General features: G+C 39.8%; 2 protein-coding genes across 6 annotated transcripts in view; both read right to left on the reverse strand.

Annotated features, from left to right (window-relative positions):
- The window catches only part of SCG5 (secretogranin V), a 32,666-nt gene extending 26,208 nt beyond the window's left edge, over positions 1 to 6,458 (reverse strand). Inside the window, exons 1-2 of one of the 4 annotated variants that reach the window (XM_074909786.1) lie at positions 6,287 to 6,458; positions 4,889 to 5,121 (exon numbers count right to left, since the gene is read on the reverse strand). In XM_074909786.1, the coding sequence (XP_074765887.1) occupies positions 4,889 to 5,121; positions 6,287 to 6,354 (301 nt within the window). In that variant the 5' untranslated portion in view covers positions 6,355 to 6,458. Of the gene's footprint in view, positions 1 to 4,888; positions 5,122 to 5,570; positions 5,679 to 5,781; positions 5,981 to 6,001; positions 6,130 to 6,286 lie in introns of those variants that run through there. The other 3 variants (XM_074909790.1, XM_074909788.1, XM_074909789.1) reach the window with 3 other exon arrangements.
- Positions 6,459 to 7,976: 1,518 nt separating this feature from the next.
- Positions 7,977 to 20,153, reverse strand: ARHGAP11A (Rho GTPase activating protein 11A). Of its 2 annotated transcripts, XM_074909784.1 has the most exons (12): positions 20,010 to 20,153; positions 17,405 to 17,475; positions 16,969 to 17,065; positions 16,215 to 16,465; positions 15,537 to 15,697; positions 15,283 to 15,429; positions 13,526 to 13,600; positions 12,736 to 12,900; positions 12,403 to 12,538; positions 11,941 to 12,049; positions 11,025 to 11,172; positions 7,977 to 10,588 (listed from the first exon to the last, which is right to left on the reverse strand). In XM_074909784.1, the coding sequence occupies exons 1-12, from the start codon at positions 20,136 to 20,138 to the stop codon at positions 9,021 to 9,023; spliced, it is 3,057 nt and encodes a 1,018-aa protein (XP_074765885.1). In that variant the 5' UTR covers positions 20,139 to 20,153; the 3' UTR covers positions 7,977 to 9,020. The 2 variants fall into 2 exon arrangements, with proteins under 2 accessions (XP_074765885.1, XP_074765886.1); XM_074909785.1 differs by lacking the exon at positions 13,526 to 13,600.
- Positions 20,154 to 20,486: the final 333 nt, after the last annotated feature.

A 20,486-nucleotide genomic window follows, 5' to 3' on the forward strand; every position in this document is an offset into this window, starting at 1 on the left:
ATTCCAGTATAGCTTTCTAAAAAGATAAATTAACAAGGAGGACTAATATTATTAGAGAAATTAAAGTACTTAATATGGGTTTATTACTTCTAGAAATTGGGGGGTGTGCAGAGAGAAAATATATTAAGTGGTCAGCAAAAAACAGCTGCTTCTAGGATACCAATTCGGGTGTTAAAAAACGTCCTCTCTTGACAGTCTTCATGCAGGATCTGTTTGGCTTCTGCTGTGCTGACATACCACGCACCATCTGCCGGCTGTGGTACACAAGGACAGGGAATCAGCCAGCAAATTCCCATTTTTATGACGTATTTATCCTGTGAACTGCTTCCACTCAGCTAACAGAGCCCTAGTAAAGTCAGAGAAGCCATCCTCCCCAGGTGGCTCGCTGCCACGGAGAGAGAAAAGCCACAGCGCTCACAGCCCTCCAGACCTCCGAGCTCTCCCTGGATTACACACAGTTTGAACTTCACAGTAATTTCTTGGGAGATTAAACTCTTTTATCAGGCATTTTCTAGACTACTCCTATTTTAGCAGCTTGACCCAAGGTAACAGATAAATTGACAAATGCAAGGAGGAGAAGAAAAACACCCCAACCCATGTATTTATAGATTTCAACATCAAAAACAGTAACTTCTTCCAATTAACAAGCTGTACTTTTTTTTTTTTTTTTCTATCCATCAACAAGAAATCCATCTGGTCACTTAGGAAAGAGAACACATGCTGCTAAATGTATTTTCTGAAAAGTGTCCACCTCTTAGTTGTCTTTGGTACAGAGCAAATTTGTGACTTCAGTTACTCCAACCAAGGCTGCCCTAAGATTATTTTTTCAGGGGGAGGGGGGAACAACAGACATGGGATGGGGGGAGTGGGACATTGGATGGGGTGGGGATGACGACATAGGCAACAGGACAGACCATGTAGTTCCTACAAAACACATCCACCCTCTGTTTTTCAGCATTTTAAAGTATGATGATTAACGCTGGAAAAAAATTTAGATAGCCAAGATGGAAAATAGGCATAATTAGGAAATCTTCTTATGAACTAACAATAACAGTATTTTTGTTACACATAAAATTATTAAGATTTTATTCAGCTGGAAAACGTTATTACAATAATCACTCAAATTTGAAAACATTTCACTTCAATCAGACTGCTAGTATAAACTTGTCTATATTATAGCAGCCTAAATTTGTTTTCAAATTCCAAACCCCCAAAAATTAATTCTTCTTGACAGCACCTCGTTTGCAAATGTACACATATAATGGGTGAAATCTTGGCCTTCTGAAAATCAGTGATACTTCTGGAATCCTGGCTCAGCTGAAGCTATCTGCAGCTAGCAAAACTGCTGCAGGTCTACACTGCTGGGGCAATTTCTGACAAAAACATTTTGTTAAATAAAACAATTTTCTGTAGGAACATACTAAATACATTAAGCTCTGACCGATAAAAGATTTTTTTATGCTGAAATGCAATATCTGGTTAAAATGAGAAACAGATGCACTCCAGAACAGTCAGTGGGTTGATGATAAGGATGCTGCCATGAGATGACTCAGGTTTTACACTCTATACATTGGTCACTGCAACCTACAGATTGAAAAATGGCTGGAAGTCAACACGCCTGACAGCTCAGAATTTCTCATAAGTAATAAGGGTTTCATACTCGATTCTACTTTTTGCTACTTTCAGGCAAAAAACTCCCAATGAAGACAGCGCCTCAGGAGAGTTGTAATGTGAATTACCACTTTGCCATGATGGTATTTAGGATGAAAACCCTATTTTGCTGTGACATTTTCCACACTGTTTAACCTCATTCTTCTCTTCCCCCTTAGTTTTCCCTTCTATTATCTTGCAGACTATTTTAAGCACTTGCACACAGAATTATTAGCCAGTGTTAACAGCGTAACTTTTTTGTGGAAAGCCCACAGGTGAATCCTTCAGAATCTGAAACCTTGTACTGATGCACTCTAAAACACATGCAGTTATTTTTTCTGTCAATCCTCCGCAGTACTCCTGTCAGCCAACACCCATGCTAATGACACAGGTTTTTTTGCTTAAACATTACAACCCTGACACTGTTTCTTGTGCTGCTTAGTTCACTTCCTTGCACATTGGCCAAGAAGTATCTGAGACGCAAGCTCTAAGAGCTCAGCACCATCAGAACGTTCTTCCAGAAAGTCCTGCAGGTCTGTTTAGCAGAGCAGACATTGGAGCTTCCTCCTTTCAGAGGAAATTATCTTTCTACATCATGTGATGGAATTTCATAAAATGAGTGTAACATCCAGCCCTCCCCCCCAACCTAAAAAAACAAACCCAGTTCAGAAAGGTCACAATATTTTTACTATACTGAGCATTACATTTCATGGGAGTCCTCGTTCAAATGCCTCCTGTCCTCATTCCTTGCCAGAGGACAAGGTCCTTGCCTGAATCCAGTTCCTACTCCCTTTTGCTCAGAAAAGACTGGCTGACTGGAGCTGCTGGGAGGTCAGGAATGTCAAGTCCTCTGGCAATAACCAAGTAGGAGGCAGACTGTTAGGAAAATGGTAAAAACCGCATTTTTTTCCAGGCAGATACTGTATGTGGAAGCATTATGTATGGGAATCTCTTACAGAACCAGAGTGTTTTGAATAAATGTCCTACCATGCCATTTCAGCAGTTGTTTCCAAAATAGACACCTAATAGAAAGTCAAACCCATTGTGCAAGTTTTTAATGAAATTACACAAAAATAACTATTCAAAAAGGATAAAATGAAGCATTATTAACTGATTAGTAACTGGTATACTAAACTCTGAAGTCTTGCACAATGTAATAGTTAAAGTTACTGGTACAGAATGAAATGCAAGTTTTGTTGGATTATCTGTCCTGTAATTCATGATCTATATTTAAAAATAAAGTCATAGTAAAAATATACTATGAATTATATATACTTTTCAAAAAAGCAGTATGAGAAAATATTGTGTTGAATGACGTAAGGCCATGTTAATCTTGTAACTGGAACCAACACTTTAAAAACACTTTCTTAAGTTGAAGTTTCTCGTCAGTTACTTTAAGAGATAGCTATCTAGCTATAGACAGACACATACCACCATGAGGAACTGAAGAAAGAGCAAGTGATTATTATCTGAAAAGCAAAACACTATGAAAAGCGACATTTGACATGAAGGTCTGAATTGCTTGTCTATAGTTGACAAGGGTTTTTTGCTTTATCAGAAGTTTCTCAATAGGCTGTTAAATATCCATGGTAGACCTGGAAAAAAAGTCATCCTCATCTAATCAAGAAGAAAATGTTAAATATGATAAACTGGATGTAACACCTTTTCAGTTTTACTCTGTTTTATACACAGAAGCTATTTTTATTTTTTAAAAAGGGAAAAAAAAATGTTTGCCCAACTTGGTTTTTGTGGAAGACTGTAGAGATGACTGGAAAACTAGTATTATTTGAGTCTCACAAGCATCAGAAAAGTTTCAATACTGAAGAGATTCTTAATCTGGTTTTGCTAACATTGTAATTAGAAAGCACTGGCAAATAGCTGAGATAAAACATTTGTCAGAGATCCATATTTGCTCATCTTTTCTAAGATTTGTTTTTTAAAAAAGTCTAGGGAAAAAGAGGGCAATGGAGAGTAAAATTACTCACTTCTACCAGTCTCTCCCAATTTCTCTACATGCAAACACTCATGAAGGAGGAAAGGGCACCACAGATCGAATTTTATTCCTTAAACCTAATCTCTGTCATTTAAGTTTACAGAATAGCATATGTCCATCAAAGTTTCTTTAGAAAATATATAAACTTAGGTCTGCCAGTATTTGGTAGAAATACCTGTTCAGCTTTAATCCTCTCCTTAGCTACCATTAAGGCAATCCTATCTCTTTGCCTAGGATAGTCCGTAGATCCGAATGGGGACAAAATAAAATGCACAGGCTTATGAACCATGAAGACTTGCTATACTGAGTCAAAGCGGTTTAATTCTGAGAGAAGGGTTGAGAGTTTCTGCTCTGTTTTGATGTTTGCTCATAATCCGTAATATCTGGAGTTGCATGCTTTCAACCTTTTGCTGCAATCCCAAAATAAAAACTAGTTTACTACAATTCAAATAGCAATACATTACAACATGATCTTAATACCCTAACATTTGAGCCAGATATTTCAGATGGTTTGCATAGTTATAAAAGACTGATTCCAAGGAAAATTTACACACACGGAGTGAGACCAGAAGTAGTAGTCAAAAACAACGAACCTGAGCCCAGAGCATTCATCACAGCAACACAGTGCTGGGGTGGTGCTTATGGACGCAAGCAGGGGAGCACCTGTGTCCTTCCTGTCCCCAGAGGCAGGGCCCTGGCGTCCCCCAGCCCGCAGCCCTGCACGCTCCAGCACTGACCCTGTCCCATGCAGAGCTGCAACACGCTCGGCAGCATGTAGGAAGAAGTCCCCCTTCTATATGGTTTCTCCCTTTATCTCGCATAACACCGTAAACATTTGATCTCTTCTGGTCTGCAAATGTTTCTAAAACTCCATGAAATTTGGGCTCTATAGCTCATGTTTGTTTCATGTGAAATGTATTTATACACACTATTTGGAAAGAATTTAGTAAACCTGTTGTTTTGAGGTACTAGAGATCAAACACTTCTAAGACATGACTTTTTCTGCAAAGCCTGCACATTAAAACTCCCACTACTTCTACCAAAATCGTTATATTAAGAAAGGTAAAAGATGGATGATGATTTTAAAACAAAGATCAGCAACAATATGGTGAAGAGGTCCATGATTTTAAGCTCAGGATATTCTGCATCTTTATGCAAAGCAGTAATTATTACCAAAGGATACTAATAAATTCATCATTCAAAGCAGAAATTCATCATGCATCATTCAAAGTAGAAATGAGCTACCTTCAATGCTCTGTGGACCAACTAGATTCATAGCCTGGTGTGCTGGATATTCCACCCGGGGTCTGGCAATGCCCAGTTGCTCCATAACCCCATGGAGGAGCCTCTGAATATCTGCTTCAGAAACCCTGTCAGGGGTCCTAGGGCTGTGGCTAAAAGCTGAAGCCAATCCAAATGCCAGCAGAAATACCATGTTACAAAGCAAGGTAGCCGTCATCCTGGTAGCCACTTTTATCCTGTGGGGAAAAAAAAAAAAAAAAAAAGGAATTTGAATATAAATAATAATGGGACAAAAGTCCAGTACGCATGCTGGAAATAACTTCTGATCTTACTACTGCACATCACAGTTTACTACCACAGCTTCTAGGGGCAGCTGAAAATCTAGCCAGGTCAAAACTGGGGGGAAACAGAGGGAATAAGGTGGATAGGTTCTTTACTAAAAAAAGAAAATACTAAGTAGCAAACTGTATAAATCAATTTTCTGATATGCATTTGCCCATAACATTCATTAACAGTCACTGCAAACAAAATGGATCCACTGTTTCATTTAATGAGAATCCGTGTCGTCGTCTCTCCCCCTCCCCCCCCCCCCCCCGTTTATTATATTATTTTATAAAGCTGTGGGCTAAAAGCAAAGAACTCTTTAGCCAGCAGCTGTGTTTTCCAAGCTCTATTCTTCCATTACCTGAAAAATGAATCACTAGAAAGTGCTGAACAACCCGGATTATATTTGTTCCTTAAAACAAGAGGCTTCCTATTTCATATGCATCATCTTCCCCACCGTAAACAAATAGGTTCCATTTGTTTTTTTGAATCGCCTTCACTAAATAGGTGCACGGAGTAGTTTAATTAGGAAAAAAAAAAAAAAAAACAAGCCAAAACCAAGCACCACTTACTGTCCTCTCTGATCAGCTGAATTTTAATCAGAACGCTTTGTTTCTTAAGGCTCCTTTTCCCCTCACATGAGAGAATTAAAACCCATCACTCCCAATCCCTTCAATAAACAAAAACCCCTCAAGTCCCCCTTGTCTTCCTTAAAACACACTCAGCAGCCTGATTTCTCCACGCCAGACGTTTAAAGATGTTCCTCTGCTCCAACCACCCCCCCCAAGGCACCTTTTTGAGGCAAAAATGGCTGAACCCCCCAGTGCTGGAGCTGCTCCCGGACCGCCCGTGCGCGCCTGGCCCGCCCGCCAGCCTCCGCCGGGCCAGCACCCTTCTCCCCTGAGCGGGAAGAGGCCCGCTTGCTGCTCCGCGCTCCCCGCTGGTACGCAGCCGCGCAGGGCTGCGCTCCGCTGACCGCACCGCGCCCGTGGGAAGCCGGACCGTAACACACACACCCCCCTTCCCCGCGGGGCCGCTCAGCAGCGGCGCGGAGCCCCCCGCAAGCCTCCCGCTCACCTCCCGCTCCCGGCGCGGCTCTGCGAGTGCGGCGCATCCGCGGGTGCGGCGGTTCCGCGGCCGCGCATCCTCCGTGCGCAGCCACGGCCCCTCGCCGCCCTTCCCCCCGCTGCCGGGCCCCGCCAGCTTCTCCCAGGTACCGACCGCGCGTGTGCTTGTGCGGGGGTCTGTCCCCTTAGGAAGATGACACAGGGGGCAATATGGAAGATCTTCCTTTTCTGCCCATCACAACCGCCTAAAAATAAACTGAAGGGTCTTGGTGGGTTAACGGTTACAGAAATGAGATACTACCTATTCCTGGGGTTGTGTCCGTCTGCCCGCTGTGATTTCTCTCCCTGGCTTAATAGTATTACCCAACTGCAGGTTTACAGGGTAACAACACAGCAACCATCGCCAAGGACTTGCAGATAAAGGTCTCCAGGTTAAGCAAATCTATATACATCCTCCATTAGCAGAGGTTAACAGACAACTGTAAAAGGATCTTGCCCCATGAAAGCTATCATTCAATAGCACTTGGCAAAATGGTAATTTCTAAAGGCTATTTTATGTAACGCATCTTCACTGCTACTGCTGTGAATGTGACAATTTCCATTTTAGGATAGCTATCTACAGAAAAGCACCGAGATTACCCCATAAAACACTACAGATCCATGAACTATGCTTTCACATGGAAATCACTCTCTCTAGCACGCTATACATGTTTGTAACTTGCAGGATTAAGCAGCAGGGACATCCACTGGGCATCTAGTGATTCTAATCTTTATGGAAATAGATGTGTGCCTAAACTGTTCTGTAAAACCTCTAACAGAGCCTACAACTTTGACAATCTCTCCTGGCGTTTAAGGGTTTGTCAGGTCCCTATCAAAAAATCTCCCTTTCTGATGTTTAAGTCAACTGGTTCAAGACCAGCTTGTAGTAACGATCAAAAATAATTTACTGCTCCATCCACAACACATTGTCAAAGCTCCATTAGCATTCAAAATATTTGGTACCTATTAACAGAAAAAAGAAAATCTCAAGTCTTGCCCTTTCAGACAGTTCACTATTACAGGAGTCAGATCTCCTTTTCTTCCTCATTACATTGCCTTCTGTTCTATTTCCATCTCCTAGCATGAGCTGGCAATTTACCTCAGTGAAATGCTACAAAACGTGGTGTTCTGGTGCCTACATTCAGCCTACAGAGGGATCTGCCAAAGGGAGAGGGGTTGGAGCATGTCACAGAGAGCAGGCAGAAGCAGCTTCCTCTTGGGATGGCAGTGAACTGGTATGCTGGCTCCCTTATCTCATGAAACCAAAGCTTCCAATACTTAACCCCAACACCAAGCAATCCTCTTCGAATCGTCTCAATGCAGTTTCCCTAGCGTTAGATCTTGACAATAATATAGCACCAAAGGGAGGCAGCTGAGCTGGGCTCACGGAGGCAGGAGGTTTCCACCAGATCACCCAGTAAGTTGGTGGATAGGTGAGGAAGGAGGCTGGGAACAGAAAACAAACAGAACTATTCCTTTCATTAACATATCACTCAAAAGGCCCGCTCCTGGTAAATTATAATGCACCATGCCTTTTGCTAGTTGTGAGAATCACCAACATGTATCCCAGATGAACAAAAAGGAGAGCCAGAGCAGAATCACTTCTGACTTCAGTACTTTCAGACTTACTAATTTCTAAGTCATAGAAGAACAGACTCAGAAAAGGGACAAAACAAATGGTTTTATTAAAACCAAAAGTATGCAGTGCTTTCAACTCTTACATTTTGCCAGTAAGCAATTTGCATACAGAAAGCTAATCAACAGTTTCAAGTCTTTACTCTTAAATACTTTTACAACAGATGACAGACACAGTTTTAATTCCAAAAGATGTAAACATTTGCTTGTGCAAATCAACTTTTAACACACAATGGCTTCTTACATTCATCTCTTGCAACATTACCAACATCTGAAATCTGCTTCCGCACCCTCTAAGTTAACACTATCCTATCACTCTAAAAATAAATTAAAACCATCCTTTCATATTAAGATAAAACATTTTACTGCTCACAACTGAAAATACTTGGTACCTATTGCAGAACACATTGCTGGATGAAGTTTTAAGACTTTTCACTTCCTGAATAAACTGCACATTTATTTATAATTCTCCAAATATGTCAAAAATATAATTAATTTACCTACTCAGCAAGGAAAATGTGTTCCAAATTTACTCCAGTAGAAATAAAAACCGTTGTCTCAAAAGACACAGAGCTGGTATAAGGTCCAATTTAAATATCAAAGTATGCTGCAATACACTTAGAACTATGTAAATAAATTTAGCTATTAATACTCAGCATCAAGAAATTTTCTTTCATGTTTGTTAGTTTTTGTTTTAAATGTCTGAGAATTTTTTAGAAAACTTGTACTTAGTCTAAATACTGCAAAAATTGTTTTGGGAGATGCAGCATGTTTTTAGAAGCCGAAATAATAAAATATGAGATCTAACACAACATTTCTAAAACAATAATAATCTGCTTTTACAAGTCAAATTCATCTGGATCAACTGACTAGTATTTACAAATGTTTCAGTAAATAAAGAAAGCCTCAACATAAAACAAATTGTTATTTGAACAAGTCCATGACTCGTACAGTTAAAAAAATAAATTGAAAAATACAAATAATTAGGGCTAAAAAAGTAATCATACAAATTTAGATTTTCCAAAGGTTAACCAAGTTACGATAAGCCTATTTAGCAATCATATATGATCTTATAAGTCTACTGGTTTTGCAGCTGGTAGCAGTTTTGCTTTAGATATTGGATTTTTTGGAGAGCCTTTATAACGAACTCTTTCTCTTCCTGAAGCACTTCTTGTGATTGTAGATTTTTCTGGGGCAGCACCTGGAATATTTATATTCACATTAGCTTTTAAACTGGATTTCACAATTTCATGATTGCTTAGATCTTCTAAAACAGACTTTGATGGATGAACAGTTGCTTTCTGTTCGTGGATCCCAGCAGTTCTGATAGAAACATCAGGCTTGTCTGGTGGATTTAATGGCCTGCAACATGATTTGGATATCAAGTTTAGCTGCTTATGAGATACAGAAACTTGGTCATATGTACTTTCACCCCTGAATGGCAAAATCACAGAATTCTTTGAGGGCTTTTCTATGCAGGAGAATAGTGCAGAATCATAGCTCAAAGATTTAACAAGCGGTGAACCCACATCTCTTGCTTTAAGCGGCTGAGACCTTACAGATTGCCTGTTAGCCTCCAATAAGGAATTAATTCTTCTTACAGACTGTCTAACAGGAGTACGCTGAAACTTAAGAGGAGGTTTAGTTTTGCTTGCAGAACTTGGATCATTTAATGAAAGCTTGTTGAACCACTGTATGTGGTCTGAAACCTTTCCATGGTCAGAAACAATTAAAGTTTTATCACAATTTTCAGCTTGCAAGTATTGGTTGCCTACTTCATTTAGTGATTTAGTCAACTGCAAAGTAGGCAGCTGTCCTGCCACAGAAAATTTAGCGGTATCTTCTTCCAAAGTACAGCATTTTACCATAGAGTTTTCAGCTGTTTGTGAGGTTGTTAATTCTATTTTCTCTTGTCTTCCAAAGGAATCTAATTTATTTAAGTCATCTTTTGATGTACCGTTCTGAACAGTCAACTTGTCTTCCCAGGCCAGTACTTGAGGCACAGGAAGTTCCGTTACATTTTTCAGATCTGGTTTTGGGACGTGAAGTTCGATCTCAATAGAAGCTTTGAAGTTCCTTTTCTCCAAAACTTTATTTTCATCCGTTTTTGATTGATGCTTATCAATTGCATAAGACTGATTAAATTGCTGCAACAGCTCGCTGGATTTTCTATTTGGTAGATTTTCAGAAACTTCTTCAGCTAACAAGTCTTTCTCCAGACTGAGCCCTGCGAGACACGGACTTTCATTTAATGTTTCACCTGCTACATCTGAGAAGGAAGATTTTGTATCACCTATCAAATTGTGAAGATTACTACCAGATGCAGAGAAGGCTTGTTTAACTTTCAGTAATGTTGCTGCAGTTGAATTACTTTCCTCTTCACAAAGCAAAAGTTCTAAGCTGTTCTCCTGTTTGCTTACAGTTGTGGATTTGAATTCATCTGGAACAACTGGTGGCTCTCCAAATAACAAAACAGATTCTGAAGAACTGATTTCTGTTTTGGGGTGTCCTGGCAGAATTCCCTCATTCCTGCTGATCACCTGAGAATATGTAACAGTAGGACTATTCCATGACATTCGGTGAATTACTTTATTGGGATTTAGCAAGTTTTCTTCTGACTTGCTCACATTCTTTGAACCTTAAAATAAATGTCACAGTGTTTAAAAATAACATCTTGCAATTTTAATGATTATAGGCAAAATTCTTGCTAAAACCACCTAATTATCAAAGCAGCACTGAATTTAAAGATGCATTACTTAAGGACCTTAAGTTTCTTAGATGTCAAAAAAGGTCATAATATTAAGAATGGAAATCATATATTTCATCTTGCTTAACTAACAAGAGAGCTACTAAAATACACTAGAAACACAAGCTTGTCCTAAACTGATTCTTTATCCCCAGAAGCCACTACCATTCAAGTAACACTTGTCCTACCACTACCATTCAACTAACACTTGTCCTACTAGCTAGAAGCACTTTTAATGCAATTGCTTTTATACCTTTGCCTGTAAAGTTACTTCTGCTTTACAAAAGCAGAAGTTTTCCTAGTCTAATACATTCTATTAGATACTTACCTTTCTTAGGGAATTTTTCATTGATACATGGGCTGAAGAGTAAATCTCTCTTTGCACATTCAGTTCTGCTTTCTAAACCTTGTTGACTTGCAAGACGCCTTCCAATATTTTCAGATCTATTACCAACCACACATCCTGATACCACATTCTTGAACAAACAAAAGGTGTTAATTACTTTCATATAAACTTGTAATTTGGAATCGCATTTACAGAGGAACCTCCAGGAAAAGGCTATGCAAATCAGTCATAGCAGCCTTTTCTTGGCTATGCTTCATCTTCCTTTGATTCTCTATAGACCTAGGTAGGGAACAACCCACCTGCAGTAAGGTAGGCTTAGCCACACTCTGTACATAGTAATTCTGCGTGTAGGCTCCGTAATACCAGAATTTCAGGAACTGTGAGACTTAGTGATCACAAATGTGGTGTGTTGGCCCCAGCTGGCAGATAAGCTCCCATCTAGCTGCTTGCTTACTCCCCTTCACTCCCTAGCAGGATGAGGGAGAAAACTGGGAAGGCAAGGGGAGGGGAACCAAAACCACCCCCAAACCCACAAGTGATGCAAAAGCAATCACTCACAGTGATTAGACTGATGCCCAACCACCCTCTGAGCAGTGGCTACTTTGCAAAAATTCCCTCCATCCCAGTTTATATAGCATAGAACAGTTCCTTGGTCAATTCAGGTCAGCTGTCCCCTTGCTACAGCCTCTTGCCCCATCCCAACCAAACCCAGTGCAAGCTGATCAGTTACTGCTATGGAAACAAACCTAGGGCTCCTTGTACTTCCTAGCAGGCCCAGTTATGCTGTGATCCCTCCACTACCAAGAAAGTCCTTCCTGCTACTGAAAAGCAGTGCCCAAAACTTCGAATCAAAATTTGCACAGTAACAAGAAGACTGGGTTAGAAGCAGAATACTTACCATTTCTCTGTTGCTTTTCCCCAAACCAAACTTCAAGCGTAATGACCTACGAACCATTTCTTTTCGGCTAATCTTTGGAGAAAAACAACCAGTCTTTCCTGATTCAGCCCTGGGAGGACAGAGGGGAAGAAGTGACATGTAAAAAACTCTTTATGAGGGTAATGAAAACATCCTGACACTTATGTTTTTTTCTTCTAGTTTTACTTCTTCTGTGCCTTCTTGCCAAGCTCTTTTAACAGGCACAGGAGGCTACTTTACCAAGTCTTAGGTTTTTTTGAGCTCCATTTTGCCATATTGGAAGACCTGGTGATTTTAGGATTTTAACTATAAAAGTTTAGTATGTTTTGAAAATCAAAAAAGATCATTTTAAAAGACAGACTGAGATTTTACACATCATTAGTCAAGGGGACTAGACTTATCTTTCCAATTTATCTTTAATTTCTGAGAGTTAAGGCAAATTACCTGTATAATTTTTTGCTTGCATGTCTTTTACTTCTTCTGTTCCCTGTACCAGACAGATGATTTTCAGCACCAGTTGAAGGAGACAGTGATGTCTGTGATGACTCAAGAGACACACAAGGGCTTGCTTCAAACTGAACTACAGGAAGAAAAACCACATTTACATGATCTTAAAAACAGTCACATACAATAAAGAATAGGTTTTTAAACAGCACAGATTTGTTTGCTTATTTTGTGGAGTGCTAACAGTGAAAGTCAAACTATTTTCAAGTCATTTAAATTAAAGCCACAAACAACGAAAACTTCGAGCAGGAAGTAAAAAAAAAAATGAAGTACCTGATGCTGGTGTTGAGCTGTTAAAAATGCTACTTGGTAACAACTCAAAAGCAAAACTATGCTTAAAAGATCTTCTCTTCTTGCTGGACAAGCCCTGAGAGCAATCAGTTGGAAGTTTACGCTTAGTACTTGGAGTAAGAACCACTGGAGTCACCGATGAAAGGACTGAAATTAAGACAACCAGATTTGCAATAACAGCTTAAAAGGTTGAGAGTTTGCTAAAATATAAACAGTAGTTTTAGTTTTTTACAACAATTGTCTTTCCGAGTTTTAAAAGCTTAGCCAAAGTGCATGCATTTTTAACAGGCAAAGCAATCAATACAGTTTAGGATTTTTTTTTCTTCCAAGTTAGAGTACCAGAAAAGAAAATCCAAACCCACACATTAATAAATAAGTATTAGGAGGAAAAAAAAAAAAGTTATGGTCATCTTCTGCAAGTTTTAGAGACAGAGTATGAGTGGAAGAATTTCAGTCCTGGCAAATTCATTCCCAAGATGATAAAATGCTGCACTACTGCACTGAAGCCTTAGCGTGCATTAGATAAAAAGCACAAGTTCAGTTGTATAATCCTAGAACAGCACAGCCCACTGCTGCAGTGATTGTAGCTGCTCCAATAAATGCAGTATCTTCAATAAATATATAACTATATTCAAATTTTAAACAATTTAAACATAATCACTTATCTTCAACTAAGTTCTAGTTCTTCAGTTAAAAAAATTTGTGGAATATAGTTGACAAATCCAGAAGATACTGCATGGGTTTTATTTAGTACAAATACACCAATACCTACCGCTTCTATCTTGTTGAGGTGTAGTGGAGGGTGTTCCGTTAGATTTAAATTTATTCAGTGCTCCACTAACAATATCTGAAATGCAAGACATACTGAGCAATCAAATTTAAATATGAAGTTTGTCTTGCTCTATTTTCAACTCAAGTTTAACTTGGATTCTTTCAGAGGGAAATAGAGCAGTTTAAATGGCTGCTTTATGTAAAGAACTCTAGTCCAGATCTTGTCACCAACATAGTTTTTGTTGCTTTCAAAATAGCTGAAAAATTCTATTTTCCTTAAAAAAAAAAAAAACAAAAAAACAAACAAAACAACAAAGGATTCATGCACAGACAATGGAAGTTTGTTGTAGAAAATTCTACTGGTCATTATAAAATTATATGCCTTCTGACTTCTTGTAGGCAAACCTAGAAGGTATCTATTGAAGTCTCTCATAGAAAGTCTCCCAGACTTTCTCACTTTACTGGACAGTTATCTTGAAGCCAAAAAGCTCTCAGAGCTTTGAAGTTAGGCCCAAATAGAAGTATGAAATTTTGGTCCTGCAAAGAAATAACGTACAACTTCTCAGTGAGCTGTTTTCGTCTTGGTGTGTTTGGGTTTTTTTTTTTTTAAAGGCAAAATTAAACCCAGCAGAGTATATGCATGAAGTTTTCCTGCTTTTAACAGTATAAAACGGAAGTATTTTTATTAAGTGCTATTGCAACCCACAGCTGTATTTCCATGTGTTCTTAGCAAAGTTTTCTGAACTACAAGCCTGCAGTACTACTTATGGTATCTGGTAGATACAAAGGTAGTATTTAAAAACTCATCTTTGAAAATAGATGAAGTGCAGTAATACTATGTTTTACTACATCTGGAAAAAGAGTAGACACTGCCTACTTCCAGAACCTATTCTACAGAATTAACAAATTCTAACTGCTTCTCCTCAAAATTGTAAGATACACAAACAACGCTTTGCAACTCCAGGATGATCTCCCTCCTTCAGCGTGGAAATGTATATCACAAAAAAAACCCCATGCCTTGGCTAAACATATACAATAGGAAAACCTTAATTTCAATTGCTGTCAGGTTTAATATGCCAGGTACATGAGCTAAATACATGCGCATATTATCGTAGCAATACATACAAGATCAGCGTTACAGTGGATCTGAATCAAGTCAAGCATACGTATTCCATAGTATTTCCTCAGAGAGAATTCAGAAGAGAGAATATACCCTTGTCCATATTTGGCAAGAAAAAAAACAAGCCCTATGGAATATATAAACTTCAAAAAAAACCCAAATCAACAGATCCCTATCAGAGCACAAAGTATCCAATAACATCTAGTTTGGAGTTAATACTTCAAAACATACACACCATTTATATCCTTGCCTTCTCATCACCTGACTTATCAAAGTATGCAGTATCTTTGAGTGTGCAGGTATGATTTCAAAACTAGCAAAAAACCCCAAACCTCTTTACTTCATTCTGCAACAGGATCTGAAGTTGACTTAAACTGGAACGTTAATCTGGCTTCACAAATGTGAACGCAAGCAAAATAGCTTCTTTGGTAGACAACAGACACACTAGAATAAACTCAGTAAATATACAATAAAGTCAGGCTATTACCGAAGCCTTATATAGATTTTGCAAATCAAACCCAAAAAGCTTCAGAGGCATCTGTTCTGCTTGTGGAAGCAGCAAATGCTTAGGATCAGCATACCTGAAGTCTCAAAATAATTCTGTTTTAGTTGCTGAAACTTTCACACAACATACTTACCACCAACACTTCGGTGCCTCCTTTTCTTACATGCACTGGGTGATTCATTTTCACTGTCTTCATGGCCCCACAGTGAGGGAGTAGATTGAAAGGCATCAACACCTAACATTGCAGGAATCTTTTCCAAGATAAACTCTGGTACTTGTCCTGAACCAGTTGAAAAACATTTTTTTGAAGTTATTTAAAAACTTGAAAAGAAAAGCTGTATACAAGTATGTGCAACAAGTCATTCTGATAAACATTTATCATCTTACCGATTTCTGCTGCATGGTCAATAAATGTTTGCACAACAGCGGCTTGCAAACGAATTTTTTCTTCTGTACTGGCTGACATTTTTTCATTTTCATTTGAGTGCAAGAGGTTGGGAGCAAAAATCACTGCCAGATTACTGCTGTCCATTCTGTTTTCACTGGATCTTAACAAGAAAAGGGTTTCTTAAACAAATTATTAGGACATAAGCAGCAGAGAGAGGAAAGACCAAATAAAACAAAAGCAGTTGAAAAAAACAAATGGAGCCATTCACTTTAGTGCTCATGTACCAAGATTAACGTGTAGACTTATGCACCCTAGGCTATGTACTGCATGACTACGTTATTGAAATCAAGAGATTATAGACCACAGTCAGTTTTGGGGAATGCAAGGTATGAGTTAGATTATGTTAATTTTAACAGTCACTCTTTTTGTTTTCCAAAGAAGCATGAGGAACACAGCTTTGAAAGAACGGAATGAAGTCCAAGTCTCCAGCAAAATAAAGTTTCATAAAGAAAACATTGGATTTATGAAAGAAAGGACCAAGAGTGAATTCTAGTGAATGACTGCAGATAAGAAAGTTTAAAGTCACAAACCACTCACAGAAAGTTAAAGCAGTTGCCTGGAAAGAGAAGTCATTAAAGGAATTGGGAGCTGTTTATAAGCACTCTCTTTATACTGACCTTAGGGACACAGTTCTCAGAAAGTTAAAAAAGTATCTCAAAGCTTCAATTGTTCTGTTGGCCATCAAACATGACAACAACACAGTTGCAGTTTTCTTCTCATTTCCCAGCTGCTGAGCTCTTAAAAGGCCTTCCTGCAGGTGAGGTGGAAGGATGGGTTCTGGCAGCTCCCTAAAGAACTGTTTAAGAAGCCCTGCAACATCACATGGCAGCGCAGCTGAGAGGCAGTTTTCACCCTGATCCAGTTTACTCTGAAATTGTTCATAAGAAACATGATTTGAAGTCTTCAACATACTGCCAGATTTCCAAGTTCAGGCATTAATCCTCTAGCCTGTATCAGAAAAGACAGTCACATCTTCCTCATTTTTAGTTTCAGCCTTTGCATGTTTTACCTAACTACAGTATCTACAAAGAGCCATATGTTGTCAGGCCACATATGTTAATTTACATGTTTCCCAGATACACATCCTTCTGGGAGGACATTGTTAAACAAATATCCTCACAGTATCCAGTGTGCACCACTGCTGACAGGTTTGTTCAGTCACAAAGTGTATTCTCACCATCTGGTAAGCTGAAAAATTTACCAGGAAATTAAAAAAAAAAAAAGGATGAAGGTCCCCAGTTTCTGGACTAGATCTCCTCTCATTTCTAAAGCAGGTAATGTTACCAGTCTACTTCCAAGATTAAAACTCAAATATGATCAAAAAGAGTCCAAAACCAAAAACTGCAGATGATCAAGTGAAATGCAGCTTACCTTTAAAGCTTTTAAACGAACAAGAGATCCAGACTTTCTGAAGAGTCCCTCAGTATGAAGATGTTCTTCCAAATATTCACAAGTATCAACAAGAAAGCTGAGGAAAGAACAGTATCATACTTCCAACACAGAATAAAGCTTTTTTTTTTCCAGAAAAACTATTTTATGATAAATACTTAATATAAGTCATGATAAATACTTAATATATAGGACTATTTTCCCCAATGACAAGAACTATGAAGAAATACAACTGAATGATAGGCATGGCTTTGAATTCCCCATCTAACTTCCACATATCTCCTTCCCCAACTGAAACTATTCTTAGACCCCTGTAAGCTTTAGCAGGCCTTAAATAAATATGTTCCCTCTTCTGACAAGAGTTCAATACTATGAAGACAGCAAAGTAAGTGTAAATCTAAATATAGTGTTAGTTTACCTTGGAATATAACCATATTCTGGCACAAGTGATTGTGGTAACGCATGAAAAGATATTCCAAAGATTCTACCCTAAAATACAAAATTCAGTTAATGTTATTCAAAAGTTGATGGGATTCCCAGCTACCTATTACAGAAAAGCATGTATTCCACAAAGTACAAACAGAAGGGTGGTTAAGACAAAAAACAAAGTCTTTCAGATAAGACGTATTGTCAGGAGAAGCACCATCATCTCCAGATATCTAAGCCCATGCTGATTGTAGTTACAGGTAACACCCTAGATTACTGTGAAGAATAGAAAGGTTTTCTGCAGTATGTTTTACACTTTTTATTTCACAATGAGTCAGTTTTCCCATAAGGCCCCCAAATAAGTAAGTATATTAAACAGGCTGTTCTGGAATCTCACCTTACCTTTTCAAATTAACTAAATCCCATTTTTCTTAAAAATCAGCACAACACATTTGAAATAACATTTTGTTTAATTTTTTCTTCACCAGAGGCACTCAAGATTGCTGTTTCAGGGAAGATTAAACTCAGAGTAGTCTAGAAAACTGTTCTGAACTCTCAGATTTAGCATGTGTATTTAAGAAACTTACAACTCTATGGCCTTATAGCAAGACATCAGAGTATTTGTTACATATTAGAAAACAAGGAGTTTCTTCAGTCATTACTACTGATGCTCAACTAGTTTTTTAAAATGCTTATCTGAGGTTTCTGCACAGTAGTTTCAGTCAGAAAAATCCACATTTCGATGTAACAACTTGCATTTTTATTTTCTTGCTCACCTCTTTTCTATTTACAGAACATGCAAGCCAGCCCCTCCCCCAACCAGAAGAGGATTGAGATCATGCCCAACTTGTTATCAGAGATGAATGCAATCTCTTGGTCATTTATACCTGAAATTCAAAGAGCTGACCATGTTGGGAAAATAGTTAATCAGCAACTAACCCATTATGCCACCTTGGGCCTATCTATTCCACAGAAAACAAGCATAACACAGAACAGAAAGAGAAGCAACACGTCTGCCATTGTATTGCAGGTTGCTACTGAAAGTTCAAAAACAAAGTCAACTCCAAGATACAATGTTTTTTTATATTTACAAGATTATGTAATAGAGAACTGCAGTGGCTTGTAATTCAACATTTAAAATTAATAACTGATATCCTCACTTTACTAGATCTTTTTTGAAATACCAATAGTTGTGATTTAAACTCTTAAAATAAAATTGTCCCCTTACAACAGAAATAGTATGCCCCCGCGGCAAAACAAGTGTTATTCTATACCTTTTCCTACCTTGATCTGTTGTTATTTAAATATACATTTTTTTTCCTTGTATAAAATTTAAGCACTACAAACAGCTATATAGACATCTTTTATTATGACATACATATATTATTCACAGTTCTTATTACCTTTCCTTCAAGTGAAAAAAACCCAACCCAGTCTAGAACCACATGCTTGATATTGACAAGGGGGCAGAAACTAATTCTAACTACTCTTGCTCTCTCTCTTTCCAAACAACCCAATTCAAGCATGTGTTTTCATAACTTCTTTGGCTTACATTGACCAAGAGTTCCTGAAGCATTTTGTAGTATCTTCTCAGCTTTACTGAAAGCTCATTCTGAGAACGCTCAGTTCTGTACCATACCAATTATACAGGGATATTATTTAGGACTTGATAGTGGTCCATGCTTTATAAAGTGGACTCTACCAGAAGATCAGGGTTCTGAAATGGTCTGGCATCCATTATGATACTTTAGTTTTAAATAAGAGTCCTGAGACAGAAAATACATTTTTCCTTCAACGAATTCAAAATAGGTATTTAAGGTGACAAGAGAGATTTCATTCCTCAGAGCACAGTCAAATCAAGACCAGATCTATCTATACCAAAACGCCCATAGTCGTGTCTTGTACTAAAAAACCATGCAAATAAAGCCCTTCAAACTGAAAATCTATGGAATCAAGTAAAATAAAAGACAAAGCTTTTAGAAACTATGCAGTAGTTAAGTATTCCAAGAAATAATACAGTGACTAAGATTTAAATTCCAGAGTGAGTGACATTAAGCACAGTAGAGCGTAAAAAGCTCTTACAAGGACCAGCAGCATGCATGCGTGTTTGAGAGCACAGCAACTACATTAACAGAGGAACACATCTCGTTCACCATCTGGTCTGCCTTGCAACATTCAGGCCCTAAAGGGGCGGGGGAGGGCCAGAATTCAGCATCACTCAAGCCATTATCTTACTAAATCACTACAACGGTATCCTGACGACAGTCTGGAGCATTTGCTGGCTGAGGAGATGGGGGGGGGGGAACCCGACTTTCCCCGTTGCAGGGATTAATACCTTTCCCCTCGAGGGGTGTTATGCCCTGTCAGAGGCCAGCAGGAGCAACAGCGTTACGGTAACGCCACTGCTGCCAGAATCAGCGGCCACCGGACCCCGCCGAGCCCAGCGGGCCAACTCCCGGGCCTCTGCAAGCTTTGCTCCCACAGCGGCGGCCACCGCGCTCCCCTACCCCGCCGCGGCGGAGCACCGGGCGCCGCCGCTGGCCGCCCCGGAGAGCGGGTGCCCGCCGCGAGCGCCGCCGCGTTACCGCCGCCCTTACCTCTGCGGCCGCCGCTCTCGGTTGCTTGGCCGCCGCCAGGCAGCTCCCACTCTTCACCTTAATGCCGTAAGAGGCCCGGAGCTCCTCCAGCACCGCCAGCCGCACCAGCCTTCGTCTCTGCTCCGCCATCTCAGCGCCCGCCACCGTCGCCCAGCCTCTCGCTGCCCAGCCCCCCCGCCGCCCCTCAGACCCCGCGCCCCGCCATCGCGACCTCCCGCCCCGCCGGTTACCGCCTGGCTCAAACCCAGCGCCCTACCCCGCCCGCGCCCCCATTGGGCCGTTTGCCGTTCGAAATCAGGCCCCACCGCCCAACGGCCAGCCGGGGCTGCCCCGGCCGCGCCTGCTCCTGCGCCGCCTCTCAGGGCGCCGCCGTCCGGCGATCGCGCTGGCTACCTAAAGGCCCTCCCTGTAGGCCTGCACGGTGGGGGCGCTATGGCGGCCGCGGGGCTGTCGGGTCTCGGGTAGAACAAGGGGCGC

Source organism: Athene noctua, chromosome 6 (genome assembly GCF_965140245.1).
Source record: "Athene noctua chromosome 6, bAthNoc1.hap1.1, whole genome shotgun sequence".
Classification (NCBI taxonomy): Eukaryota; Metazoa; Chordata; class Aves; order Strigiformes; family Strigidae; genus Athene; species Athene noctua.

Coding starts and splice junctions, on each gene's coding strand:
- ARHGAP11A (XM_074909784.1), bottom strand. CDS start 20,138: ATGGCGGAGCAGAGACGAAGGCTGGTGCGGCTGGCGGTGCTGGAGGAG. Junction 15,430..15,536: donor TGACCATGCAGCAGAAATCG/GTAAGATGATAA, acceptor CAACTGGTTCAG/GACAAGTACCAGAGTTTATC. Junction 12,050..12,402: donor GCAAGCAAAAAATTATACAG/GTAATTTGCCTT, acceptor CTGTCCTCCCAG/GGCTGAATCAGGAAAGACTG.